This window comes from Leucopleurus acutus, assembly GCF_964270905.1.
Source record: "Leucopleurus acutus genome assembly, chromosome: 2".
NCBI lineage: Eukaryota > Metazoa > Chordata > Mammalia > Artiodactyla > Delphinidae > Leucopleurus > Leucopleurus acutus.
The window spans coordinates 118,766,425-118,780,432 of record NC_139143.1 but is presented as its reverse complement, the minus strand read 5'-3'; the positions used below and the strand labels follow the sequence as shown (position 1 = coordinate 118,780,432).

Here is a 14,008-nt window from a genome sequence, read left to right as displayed (position 1 = left end):
TAAAATAACCATGCTGTTTCAATAATTCAACAACCCAGTAGCTCAGCTATGTGGAAATTCTGAGTCAGCATGAAATTATAAGCTAAATTTACCATGATCTTGCAGACCTCAGCCCTGTATGGGAGAAGTTAACTCTAGGGCCCTCCTTTGGGGCTGGGACTGGTCGTGCCCACATGTTCCCCTGCTCCCAGGGCCCAGACTCTGGGCAGATGAACAGAGGTGTGAGGGACACGCCCAGGTGGGTGGTTTGCAAGTTTCCAGCTGGAGAAAGGCATTCCAGGTAGAAAGACAAACAAGTACAAAAACATAGAAGCTCAGAAGAGCAGCGCACAATTAGTAAACAGGGAGATCTTCTGGCCAAAGCATGGTAACAGAGAGGGCAACAGCAGCAGGAGAGGTGCCAGGAAGGACATTTGAGTCCAGATGGCAAAGAGCCTTGAGTGCTTTACTAACCTGTGGACCTTATCCTAGTACCACCAGTATAATCAGAAAATCACTCTGTCAGGAGATCAGGGGTTAATTAATTGGTGGGAAGTAGGATGGCCAGTTGCAATAGCCTAGATGAGAGATGGAGAGGACTGATGTATAGGCAGGGTGACAAGGATATCCAGCAGAGGAAATACAAGAGGGGGAGAGAGACATACGAGTCATCATTCCAGGACTTAGTGACCAGTGGGATGTGAGTGGGAAAGAAAAAGAGAAGTTGCTGTTAATTTCTTGACATTTAATTCATTCCAAAAAAATGAGAAATAGCTCTAACCACCTACTTAAAGGCTATTTTTAAGTCATCTTAATACTTTAAAATTACCAGTCAAGTATTTTGTAACATGGAAAGCCAAATGACACTGTTACTTCCATTGGATAATGGTTGAAGTTCAGGGAAAATCAATGTGTAGACATGCTGAACTGTAAATTGCATGCCCTACTTAACATTCTGTGAACTGGCAGTGTTTTCCTTGGAAGCTACCAGCCTGATGTCTTTCATAAACACCATGGAGGTTTCCTGGGTAAAGATGAGGCAAATACTGGGGGCCATTTTCTCTTGATCTGCTGGGAGCCCCATGTTCTTATCTCAAATATACAGAAAGGCAGGAAGGAGAATTTCCTTTTCTAAGAAGAAACTTCTGAAAGACAGATTACCCTGACTGAGCTGTGTGTGATGAAGAAGTCCAAATCAAACAGATGATCTAAGTGACAAGCCAAGAAATACAGGCTGATGTATTTGATGATGATGACAGTTAACATAATCATCTCATGTACTCAACTCACAAATTGGCACACGTCATGTGTTAGGCACTCAGTACTCTCCATGGATTGATCCTCACAGCAACACTGGATTTGAACCCAGATGGTCTGTGCTCTTAACCACATCAGTATACTAAATCCTTCATTAGATATTGACTCTGGAAAACTACTGTTTTGTTTATTGTAAGTTTCTTATAATAACCTGGCTGGGGGCTCTGGCATTTCATTTAATAACTTAAGGACAGCTCCATTTACTGCTGAATGGCTCTAAGGTCTTCCAAAGGACAAAAGGAAGAAAAAGTTATATGGGCTGAGAACCTCTAACATGTTAAAAGTACAAATCTTGATGGCTATCTATATTCCTATCACTGGTGGTCATTACATTTTGCAGAGGGCTTCTAGACTCCTGCGTAGCCCTGCTCACCAGAGTGAGGTGGTGTAGGGAAGCCCGGCTCACCAAGGACAAAACCAGGATCTGAGGGACACAAGTAACAGCAAGAAGAAAGCTGCTGGCTTCCAAGGGTCTCCTGCCTTCCCAGAAATCCTCCAGATCACTTCAAGGGGCCCTTAGAAATTAGGCTCCTGTGCTGTCTTCAAGATGGAGCTCTGGTTAGAGGAAAATTGGTCTTTTTTAACCTAGAAGAGCTATGTTTAAACTTATTTATTTTTACTGTATATACTTTTTTCAAATAATTTTCACATTGAGATAAAAATATACATAAACAAGAAATTTAACATCTTAACCATTTTTAAGTACAGTTCAGGGGAGTTAAGTACATTCACGTTGTTGTGCAACCAATTTCCAGAACTCTTTTCATCTTGTGAAACTGAGACTCTGTACCTGTTAAACACTAGCTCCCCACTCCTCTTTCCCCTCAGCTCCTGGCCACCACCAGTCTACTTTCTATCTCTATGAATGTACCTGTTGTAAGTACCTCATGTAAGTGGAGTCATACAGTATTTGCCTTTTTTCTTAAGTTTTTGGCCACACCACACGGCATGTGGGATCTTAGTTCCCCAACCAGGGATCAAACCCGTGCCTCTTGCATTGGCAGGTAGAGTCTTAACCACTGGACTGCCGGGGAAGTCCCTGTATTTGCCTTTTTGAGACTGGCTTATTTCTCTTAAAATGATATACTCAGTTTTCATTTCTGTTGTAGCATATGTCAGAATTCCCTTCCTTTTGAAGGATGAATAATATTCCATTGTATGGATATACCACATTTTGTTTATCCATTCATCCATTGATGGACACTTGGGTTGCTTCTGTCTTTTGGGTATTGCAAGGAATGCTGCTATGAACATGGGTGGACAAGTATCTCTTTGACACTGTATCAGCTTTTTACAAGATTATGGTAGCTTTTTTTTCTGCTTAATGTTACATTGTTGTTCTGAGAAAAAAAAATCCAACCTTCACATAGCTGTTAATATGATAAGTTTCAGAGTAAATTCGTGGTTTTAGTATAAAATAGCCACACATTGTGCTTTGGCCTGGACTGGCACATATTTTTAGGGCCATCCCTGGGGCTTGTGGGTATGGGCAGCAAGGAATAAGGAGCAGCCAGCTCCAAAGCCAGGACCGGGGAGAGGAAGCCCAAGCCATGGCGGAAGAGGCAGACCAGGGGAGCAGAAGGACCCTGGTGCCTGGGGCAGAGACAGCGGGGAAGCCTTCATCTTAATATCCAAATCTGCTTGTCCTCTAGTCTTCCCAGTTGCAATAAATGGAAAGTACAGAGTGCCTGTTGCTCTTACCAGAAACCTGGCTGCCATTCTCAGCACTCATCTCTCTCACCCCTCCTGCCAACTCTAGCACGCAAACGTTTCTGATTATCCACTCCTCCATTGCACCTTCATCCAAGTCACCATCCTCTCTCACTAGAACTACAGCAACAACCTCCCATGGTGTCCCCTCTTTGCTTTTACCTGCCTCTGATCCATTCTTGCCACAGCAACCAGAGAATCCTTTCGTATGTCAATCAGATAGTCTTCTAGGCCTAAAGGGCTCATTAAAAAACATGACACTTAGAATGTAATCTAAATGTTTTTCCTAACAAGGATTTGCAAGGTCTGGACTCTCCTGGTCTCCATTTGTTTCCTATGTCTCACCCTGGGATTATCAGACTCCAGTCCTATTGCCTTCCTCAAAATAATAAATGCACTAAACACTTCTCAGGACGTTGGTGTGTATTTTTCCTTCTGTCTGGAATGCTACTCCACACCAAAATCTTCCCGTGATGAACTCAAGCCTAAATGACTCATCTTCAGAGAAGCCTGTTCTGACCATTCAGCCTAAATTACGAATGTCCCTTGTTATTCTTTCTTGTGATATGTTTTACTTCAAAATACTTTTCGCATTTTTTTTTTTATTATATACCTTGGGATTTGTTTGTTGAGTATCTGTCTTTCCACTGGACTGTAAGGTCCAAGAGGACAGATCATGTTTGTTTATTAACCATTGTTTACCCATCCATCTACAGTACCTGGTACATACAAACAATCCACAATTATTTATTGACTGACAATATATACTATTGACTGATAGACTAATAAATGAGTGAATGAATAAGAACAGGAAGTGTTCCTTTGAGCCTGAAAAGTAGCCTTGATGGGAATTTCCCTGGACTTTCCTTAAAAAAGAGGAGGAGCTGTCCCTTGACAGATTCATTCACCCCAACTGACCTCTGGTTCTCCACTCTTGGACCTCATTAATCGGGACCTAACTGTCCTTCGGAGGTCTGCCCATTCTTCATTGCAGGAATGTAAACAGTGTTATAAAAGGTGAAATGGCCTTTTCCACTCCAACAGCAAAGAAGCCCTTGAGCCTCTACACAGTCCATGATGGAGGTGTTCACACCATTCAGAGATCACCTTTTTACAAGGACATTATCCTCACTGTTGGGGGTTGGAACGTGGCCATCTGGAAAGAAGGTATTATGGTAAGTTGCCTGCAAAATGGAGGAGTGGGTGTGTGGTCCTTTGTTATTGAGAAAAACAATAGGAAAAACAGACTGTTCTGACATAGCAATGCCTTTGGGACATTTTTTAGAGAAATTGGAACAGATGGCCTGGGCCCCAGCCTGTCAGCAGAACCACTGCAAGCCTTTGGAAAACACAACCATTTGCTTTTCTTTCCTGAGGGAAGGAAACATGTACAAGTCTTTTGTTCTCTGAAACCAAACAGTCTTTTCTTCGAAATACTGTGTATATCATGGGCAGTTCCCTTGATTTATGTTTTTCCCTCTGCTTAAAATACAAGATGGAATGCTGATTATGGCACGAACTCTAAGGAGAAGCAATGGGACTGTCACTGCTCTTGCACTGGGCAATTTGTCGGAAGGCTCAGAAAGTGGGGCTAGGAAAGCTAAGGGGTCCGTCACCAGGCAGGCAGAGACGTGCATGGGTCAAGGTGAGGCAGTGCCAAGAATCCAGTGGTCCTGATTAGGACAGGGCCTGGGTCCAGGTAGACAGAAGCTAAACTGCCCAAAACTAGAAAGACTGGTAAAATCTAGTGAAGCAAGGGCATGGGAAAATCAGTAGGATATGTCCCTCTCATGAGCTACTTAAGAAAATTATCAAAATCTGTAAAAAAGTATGTATATACATATATATATGTGTGTGTGTGTGTGTGTGTGTGTATATATATATATATATATATATATATATATATATATTTCAGAGCTGTAATATATGTATTCTTTGACCTAACACTTTTTTTTCCTTTTATTTCTGGGACTCTAACTTACAGGAATACTCAAAAAAATAACGTGTGTGAATAGATGTACAAGTTTGTCATTTAAAAAAGTTGAAAACTCCTTAAGTGTCCATCCACAAAAGGACTTCTACTTTATAACAATGTACTTTTGTATGCTTTTTTTTTTTTTTTTTTTTTTTTTTTTACAACAAGCAAGCATGAGTTTTGCGGTTAAAGAGAAAGACAAAAGAAATGTAGGCAAGATTGTCCAAAGACCATGCAGGGGTCAGGAACCTGGTTATCCACCAAAACTGAAGGAGCTGAGCAACAGGTTTGGCCTGTTGCCTCTAAGGAGTCCGTGAATTGGTGACCTTCGTTGTTCCCTGTAGGAAGGTTTTGTTTGCATGTATGGGAAGGTGGAAAGCAGCTCATGACTTAGGTTAGTCCCGCAGATGTAAGTTGGTGAATGAGCCCAGGCGGAGCATGACGGTGGGAAGAGAGCACATTCTGATCTTCAGTCTCTATGAAAACCTCCCAAAGAAGGCAAATTCCCCCCAAATAGAGAAAAGATAAGATGATCTTGTGTTGCTTTGGTGGTCCAGAATCTCTTCCAAATAATATTAATAAGCCATTGGATGCAGCTCACAGATAGAATTGACTTTTCATTCCCTTTTCCTGCCCACCAGAGCTATTTCCATGGTGAGCAGGCACCTGACAGGAAAATAAAGATATAGGCAAAATTTGCTTATAGTCTTTACTTCTCCGGTGTCCATCAGTCTCCATAGAAAGAGCAATGGATTTAGCAGCAGTTGGATTATTAGAACCATAAATAGCTCGATTGGAAGTTTTGATCTTTTATATGATCATAGCCATCTGAGTTTTACTTTTAAAAAATCATTGTGAATATCTCTCAGATAACAACAAAAGCTTTTAATTTGTTTTTTTTTTTAATTTCTTTTTAGACTGGACCCGTCCTTCAGTCATCCTGTGCACCAAAAAGGTACACCTCAGGGCACTGGTCCCTGACAAGGCCTGGAGTCTTTTACATTGGCCGAGAAGATGGATACATCGATATCTGGGACCTTCTGGAGAAAACCCACGAACCAGTCCAGTCACAAAACATCTGTATAACTATGATCACATACATCAAACCCTGGACCTTTTCTGGTATGTTAATTCTGATTGAATGAGCTAAGTCATTTTGCCTTTTGGGGCTAGCTTAGGAACATTTTGACATTCAACTGGAAAGCCTCCGATGTTTCTTCTCAAGATTTTTCTTCCCATTCCATCTCTTCTCTTCCTTTCTCTTTCCTTCCCATCATTCCCCTTCCTTTCCCTTTTCAAATTCTGGATACAACCTGAGTTTCTCTCACTGTTTTCTTCATCAACAGTTATTTCTGAGACACATTTTAGTATGTCAAGCAGAGGCTGATTTTAAACCACACATTAAAAAGCATCCTTCTCGGGCTTCCCTGGTGGTGCAGTGGTTGAGAGTCCGCCTGCCGATGCAGGGGACACGGGTTCGTGCCCCGGTCCGGGAAGATCCCACATGCCGCGGAGTGGCTGGGCCCGTGAGCCATGGCCTTTGAGCCTGTGCGTCCAGAGCCTGTGCCCCACAACGGGACAGGCCACAACAGTGAGAGGCCCACATACTGCAAAAAAAAAAAAAAAAAAGCATCCTTCTCACCCTCTCCGGGTCCCTAAATCACAGGGTGAACCCTAAATCTTTGCTACATTTTGCTGCTTCTTTTCCAAATAGAATAAGTTCTGTACCTTTAATTTTTCATTATGTCACAAATTTTCAATATTTTATCACTTTATGGCCCTCCACTGGACAATATCAAGCAGTTTCCTTCTTGAGATCAAATGACTCTGCGGGGTCATATATTTCTTTAAACTATAACTTTTAAACTCATAAAGAGGAAAAAGGTAATGTATAACAGAGCAAGCAGAAATTTAAGAATGTGTCGATGGAAAAGTAATTTATATCCTTTGTCCCAATTTCTCTGTTTCACCCAAGTAATACTTTCTACCCAAATTCAGTGTATATTTGCTCCATTTCAAAGAACTTTCCCTTTGTTTCCAAAGATGTGCAGGCATAAAATTGTCTTTCTATTCACTTCTTTCTCAGAAGAAACATTACATTTAGAAACACAGTCTTCAGAATCTCTAAGAGTGTCAGAGTCTGACTAATACTACTCGGCCATGTGTGTCACCAAAGTGTGTTTTCCCATCTTTGCTACAAAACATTGCTTTTGTATACCTCCAGGGATTACAAGTCTAGGATTTAGCAATTTGAACCAGACCTGCTGAAAATGAGGAAAAAAAGTTGAAGAGAGAGAAAACTAAATTTTCAAACACATTCGTGTTTTATATCCATTTTAAATGATCAAAGGAAGCAATTTGTTTTTATAATAAGAAAACTGGTTCTGGCTGTGTCTTTGAAATTCATCTGGATAATGGCATCCTTTAGCCCTTACTATGTCTTTGGTGAAAATTGGCATGATGATTTTTTTTTTTTAAATCTTCCATGTATTGTCCCTGCTTTCTTTTCAAATCTGCCCAGTGGATCCAGTCAGAGAGGGTCAATCTCAGCTAGGAGCCACACTCCTTATATAGAGGCTGAGAAAACATGATTGGGGGTGAGCAGGGTGGCTGACAAAGACTCGGTCTCAGCCAAGATCATTGTAACCACGACAGGTCCTTTGGGAAATCACAAAACAAAAACACAGCACATGTTTAACCTCTAAAGTGGCTTTCTGATTGCAGAGTTGTTTTTCTCCCACATTTTTTTAATCTTTCAGCTAAGCAGCAATTTATAGCCATAGCTGATTATTATGGAACATTGCATATATTGGAAATTCCTTGGACACTAAGTCGCCCTTCCACCAATGAGGTTAGTAACTTTTGGCTTTGAGGATTTACGTGATCAGATACTGCTGAGGCATGTTTTAGAAGTATGTTCAGAAACGACAGCATTGGGATAGGGAGGGTGGGAGGGAGGGAGACGCAGAGGGAAGAGATATGGGAACATATGTATATGTATAACTGATTCACTTTGTTATAAAGCAGAAACTAACTCACCATTGTAAAGCAATTATACCCCAATAAAGATGTTAAAAAAAAGAAATGACAGCATTTTTGCTCTTTAAGAGAACAAAAGAATCATGCAGTCAAAAATAAGGGGATGTTAACCTAAATGGGAAAAGAATTTGAAAAAAAATAGATACAAGTATATGTATAACTGAATCACTTTGCTGTACCCCTGAAACTAACACAACATTGTTAATCAACTGTACTCCAATATAAAATAAAAAATTTAAAGAAGGGTATGTATTTCTGTTTTATGAGATAAATGGTTTAAAGCTAGGGAAAAAAAAAAAAAAACAAGCATGCAGCAAAAGAAAGTCCAAGTAAATGAAGCCCAGATTCAGAGAGGAATTGATTTGGGGATTCATAATCATAAGATGTTATTTTCACGTTGTAACCTAAGCGTGGGACCCTTATTTCAGTGATATCCTTCCCAGAGGGCCCAGCTGACATTTTTATGCATCTATCCATTGCCAGCCTCCACCCGTCCTTCCCCAGCTTGGTGTGCTGCAGGCAACAGGTCTGAAGTGGCAGTATTCTGCCACTCCATGCACACCACCCAAGGGTTTCAAGCAGTGTTAATAATTAGGTTATAAAAAGAAGATCAATATGTAGAAATACATAAATATGTATGCAACCAACATTAAACATATAGATTGCAATCTGTTGCAAGTCCCAACAACATCACCCTAGTTACTGGTATGCAAAAAACTTTCCTTCCCTTGGTGGCCTTGCCCAAGGTCTCTGCTGACTTCCCTGCTTCTATTCTTACGTCCACACGCTAAACTCTCCGGGGGACCAGGAACTCAGCTGTGCTTCCAGTCCCTTTACGGTTTCCATTGACATCCTCATCTGGGTTTTCCAAGTTTGTTTGATGATGTGAAACTTCCCTTAGTCTTAAAAGTGAGAAGGAAAGAAGCGGGGGTGGGAGCAATCCCTGAATATTTCTCCAACAAAATTGCAATTTTTTGCAGCTCTCTCCTTCCAATCCCACTCCTTTCCTGCCATCCCTCAATTTGCAGGCCCCTAAACCTTAGCCCAGTAGCCCCCAAATTAGCTAGTTCCTCTGATAGTGGGCCTGTGGGCATTATCCCAAAGCAGGTAATCTAGCTAATAACTTACAAGCCGCAGAAATTCTTCAGAGCCTCATGAAGAACATGGGGGCTTCCATGTGGGTCCCCCTCTCATGGGCCTGTGCTTCTAACAGGTATCTAGGATAAGCTACTACTTTGAAAGAGAAGTCAAGCATCTGGAATATGTAGAACAGCGCAAAAAAATTCGGGAAGAAGAAAAGAAAGAAATGGAAATGGAGAAGAAAAAAGTTGTAAGTTAAATTTCAGAAACAATAATTGCTTTCCTCTAATGCCATTGAGAATATATTTGTTTGGCTTATTCCACAATTTTAATAGAAAAATTATGCCTTTTTTCATTCTTGCTCTGATGGGAGTCAAGGGGGCATTTCTCTGATTTCCTAGCTTACTATGAGTCAGAACAACCAGTTGGACACACCTAGTGAGATTCTACCCAATTTAAGTTTCTGAAATTTTCTATATTTCAAAGGCCTTTAGATACAGTGGTATCTAAATACCAATTATAGATACAAAGATTCAAATTCGAATGCTTTCATTTCATAGAATTTTAACATCTAGTGAATAATGCATGAAAACAGTGCAGGGCTTCCCTGGTGGCACAGTGGTTGACAGTCCGCCTGCCGATGCAGGGGACACGGGTTCGTGCCCCGGTCCGGGCAGATCCCACATGCCGCAGAGCGGCTGGGCCCGTGAGCCATGACCGCTGAGCCTGCGCGTCCGGAGCCTGTGCTCTGCAACGGGAGGGGCCACAACAGTGAGAGGCCTGCGTCCTGCAAAAAAAAAAAAAAAAAAATTTACCAAAAGGGAACCTAAATCTCTGAAGCCCCCATCCTCTTCCTCAGCCTCTCTGTTTGATGTGAATTCCATCACTCTGTTGGTGTTCCCTTGACCACTGGAATTTAGGGCCTTGAAATATTCTGTGAATTCAGCTCTTCTTTCTTTCTCACTTGAGGTCATCTCAGTCCATATTTCTGCTTGTCTCTTGCTCATTCCCTTCCTTGCCCTTTTGTCACCAACAATTTCATCACCGCCTGTTGTTTCCTTATAGCCAAATATATAGCCTCCTCCAATGTAATTACTCATGTAAGACCCTAGGTCTCAATTAAAAGCACAAGCATGTGGAAATATTTTAATGTACTGCATTAGCAAATAGATTAACATTATCACATTGATATATACGAATTAGTGGAACAAAAACAGAGGGAGCATCATTTAAAAACATTGTTTAGTGGTGACATGGTTTAGTGGTGACAAGGTATAAAAGAACACCAATTAATTAACTTTTCTTTGTTTTCTTTTGCTACAAAAAAAAAAAAAATTGGTCTTGGTCTGTTCTTTTGCACAACCACAAACACTGGGTGAAAATCTGCCACCCTTTCCTACACCAGCAATCATCGATTACTAGGAGTGTTTCAATAACATAGTGACAGCTAATTAGCCACATAGAATTGTGGATAATCCAAAAATAATTTACAATGTGAAGTACTTTTTAAAAACTTGAATATTATAATAATCATATCTTGGAATTGTATGATGCTTTTGAGTTTCCAAAACTTTTCCACCTTCTTGTAACTTCATTTCCATTTGACATAGTACCCTCCTTAAATTAGAGCTTCCACTTGTCAAGTTTTCTCTGGAACTAGACTGTGGATAAGTGAATACATTTAAAAGGGCTCCTCTGTTACATTTAGAAAATGAAAAGGGGCACCAAGGAAAAATAACTAATGTTGGTCAGAAGTATCTCCTTACAAGCAACTGCTGATAATAGGGGAAATGGGAACAAACTAACAACCTCAGCGGATTGCAGTGGGGACTAAATGAGTTGAAATATTTACAGCACTTAGCCAGTAACTGGCAGTTAGGAAGTGTCCACTATTAATATTATTACCGAGGGCAGGGGGCAATCACACATCCGTCCAGCAAGGCTGGTTTTCATGAACGCCCCCCGAATGGCAGGGATTAGGCTGTGCACTTCAATCCACACATGTGAGGGAAATCATATACCCATCTCTTTGCAAACATTGAATCTGGATACCGCTCACTTACTGAAAAATAATAGTAATTACAGCTCTAACAGCACACAAAATGGGAATTTTCCTAACTGGAATTTCAGCTGGACACCCGAAACTGAGAAAAGTAGCAGTTTCCATATGATCCATTATGTCATCTCTATGGGACAGAGAAGACGGAAGAATTCAAAAGAATTCTGCAACCCCTAGTCAATGACCCACACTCCAGGCAACACAAGGGAGGCAAGAATTATGGGGAAGAAGGTTGGAAAAGGGGATTTTCTTTTTTTGGAGAGAGGTGTTGGAGCGCTGTGTATTCCCCATTCCCACTTCTGCAACACCACCCAGACTCTGGGAGGAAACCTTCAAGAGAAGCACTGCTAGAGATAGGTTGCTGGCCAGGATGGACCATTGGCCTCGTACACCTGGCAGGAGGCTTCCTGAGCCACAGAAATCCAAGAGCTAGGAGTTACCAAGGGACCAGAGCAGAATGTCCAGGGAGAATTTAGGAAACACAGGGACAGGGACCTGACTCCTATGGTTGGAAAGTCTGCAGGCAAAAGATTGGCTTAAACTGCTCTGACAGATGGGTGGAGAGAGGACCAAGGGCAATGAACTTGTACTGATGGCAGAGTGAGGGTGGTAAGTTTTCCTGGGGCCAGGTGGAAACTTGGAAGTAGCTAGGCTCAAATCAGGTGTCCCAAAGGACTTTCTAAGTGGGGTGAGGCAATCTACAGAAAGAGCCTGGAGGTGCACAGGGGGACATTGCCCTGGGAGCCACAAGGGGCAGCCTTCACTTGGATATTGGACTGGCCTGAGTCTTCAAATACCTGAAAACGACACTATTTCTAATACCTAAAAATGATAGGAAGTGCTACGGAATCTGTCACATATGTTGTAAAGGACAAAGGTTAGAAGAAGAACATTTTTCTACTCTCACCTTACCAAGTCGTGCTCTTTTTGTGAATTGGTTAGTGTAGCTAACAAGTGCTTACTGGGCGCATGCACCATTCTGAGGGCCTGTCCTATTTAATAATTCATTTAATCCTCACCATGCTATGAAGCAGTTATAATGATTAGACATGAAGAACCTGAGAAAGCAGAGATATTAAGAGAGGGGGAAAAGCAAACATACGGAAAGAATGTGGCAGAGGCAGGGGAAGAGAACATCAGTCATTGTGAATATTCAAAAGAGGAAAATACCTCTTGCAAATTATTCTCTAAAGAAACTAGAATAAAATACAGTTCTGGTCCCTTTGATGGAATCCACAAAGACAGGGCTTTGTGACAAGTCATCAGAAGGCACAGGAAGACATTAGGATGGGGACAGGACAAGAGGAGAAAAAACAAAAGCAGCACAGGATGACACACCATCCTGTGTGAAGTGACCCTAAAGTTCCTCTGAAAGAAGACACAGATGAGAAAAAACAAAATCTTAAAAATCGTAATGACTGCCCCAGCAGATATTACAATAAATTAAAATGTCACAGTTATTAAACCAGAGCAGTACTCAGGTGAACACTGACAGATCAAAGAACAAAACAGATGACTCAGATTATTCAGCAAGTGGTGCTGGGTAAATTAGCTGAATAAATGCCCTTCATTGTTATTCTCTCCCCTCTCAATGTGCTCCTCCCTGCATCAGTGGCAGGAGCTCTAGGCCAGCCTGGATTGCCCCTGCCCCCGAGAGCCCACATCCAGTCCATCGGCAGACTGGGTCAGCCCCACCGCCAGGAGATGCCTGGAGTCCGCACACACCGCTCCGCTCATCTCTGCCCCTCCCCTTCAGAGCCAGCAGCCTCTCTCCCTGACTGTGCAAGAGATGCCCCCCTGCCCTCTGCCCCTCACAGCCCTTCCAGAGAACAGCAGGCAGGCCAGACTTTCAAAAATAGCCCCTTCCCAGCCTTTGGTATCTCTAGCTGCCAGAGTTTTATACAAATGACTTGCTTTTTTCCCCCCTAGGAAACGTATCAGAAGTCAAAAGAACAATTGGAAGCCAAATTGAAAATGGACTACGAGAGTTATTTGGAACTGGAAAAGGACATCCTCGTCAATCTTGGTCTAATCAAAGTGGAAGAGACAATGTCAAACAAGGAAATGATATAGAAAAGCTTTCTGTAGGGGTGTTTTGAGGGCTTTGTGGGGCTTTTCTTTACTCATCATTTTTTATGTAAGGTGAACTAGCAAAACTAAACGTGAAAAAGGTTTACTTATGCATATCAAGCTTTTATTTCACTGCTATTAAAACTTTTGAATTAAACAATAAGATCTGTTTCCATTTTTGGACTGAATATGTACTAAACTTTGTACTGAATATAAAAGCTATTGATAATGAAATTTTCACTTTCCTGTAATAATACAGAGCTTCAGACATCCACCCTCAGTCCTCACCTGACATCCATTCAGAGCCCCTAATCCCAGACAGAAGTGGAGCTCAAACTTTGCTCCTAATTATCAGGTTGCTTTTGGTCACCTCACCAAAACGTGCTCCCACTGGGCCACTGCACAGATCGTCAGGCCATGTGCTCAACAAAATATTAGCAGATGGAATCCAGAAATATACGCATAGAAATGGATAACACATGAAGATCATGTTGGATTTATCCAGGAAATATAAGGTAAATTTAACAGTAGAAAATAAATCGATGTTTGATTAAAGGAGGGAATTTATGATACAAAAAAAATGCAGAAAAACATTCCTTAAAAGTCAACATCCACTCATGATAATAAATTCTTTGCAATTACAAAAAGAAGGAAACTTCCTTAATCGGATGCAGGGTAGCTAAAACAATCCTACAGCAAACGTTATACTTAATGGTGAAAAGCTGGAAGTTTTCCTCAGAAGTGTGGAACGAGATGGTGCCCACTGTCGTGTCTTCTAG

At 41.4% G+C, this 14,008-nt stretch overlaps 1 protein-coding gene across 1 annotated transcript in view; it reads left to right on the top strand.

Moving 5' to 3' along the window:
* The window catches only part of DNAI3 (dynein axonemal intermediate chain 3), a gene marked incomplete at both ends in the record, with an annotated part of 71,969 nt that extends 58,737 nt beyond the window's left edge, over positions 1–13,232 (top strand). The window contains 5 exons of the mRNA XM_082859106.1: positions 4,051–4,181; positions 5,899–6,103; positions 7,741–7,832; positions 9,234–9,350; positions 13,089–13,232. Coding sequence (XP_082715232.1) covers positions 4,051–4,181; positions 5,899–6,103; positions 7,741–7,832; positions 9,234–9,350; positions 13,089–13,232 — 689 coding nt within the window. The remainder of the gene's footprint in view (positions 1–4,050; positions 4,182–5,898; positions 6,104–7,740; positions 7,833–9,233; positions 9,351–13,088) is intronic.
* Positions 13,233–14,008: the final 776 nt, after the last annotated feature.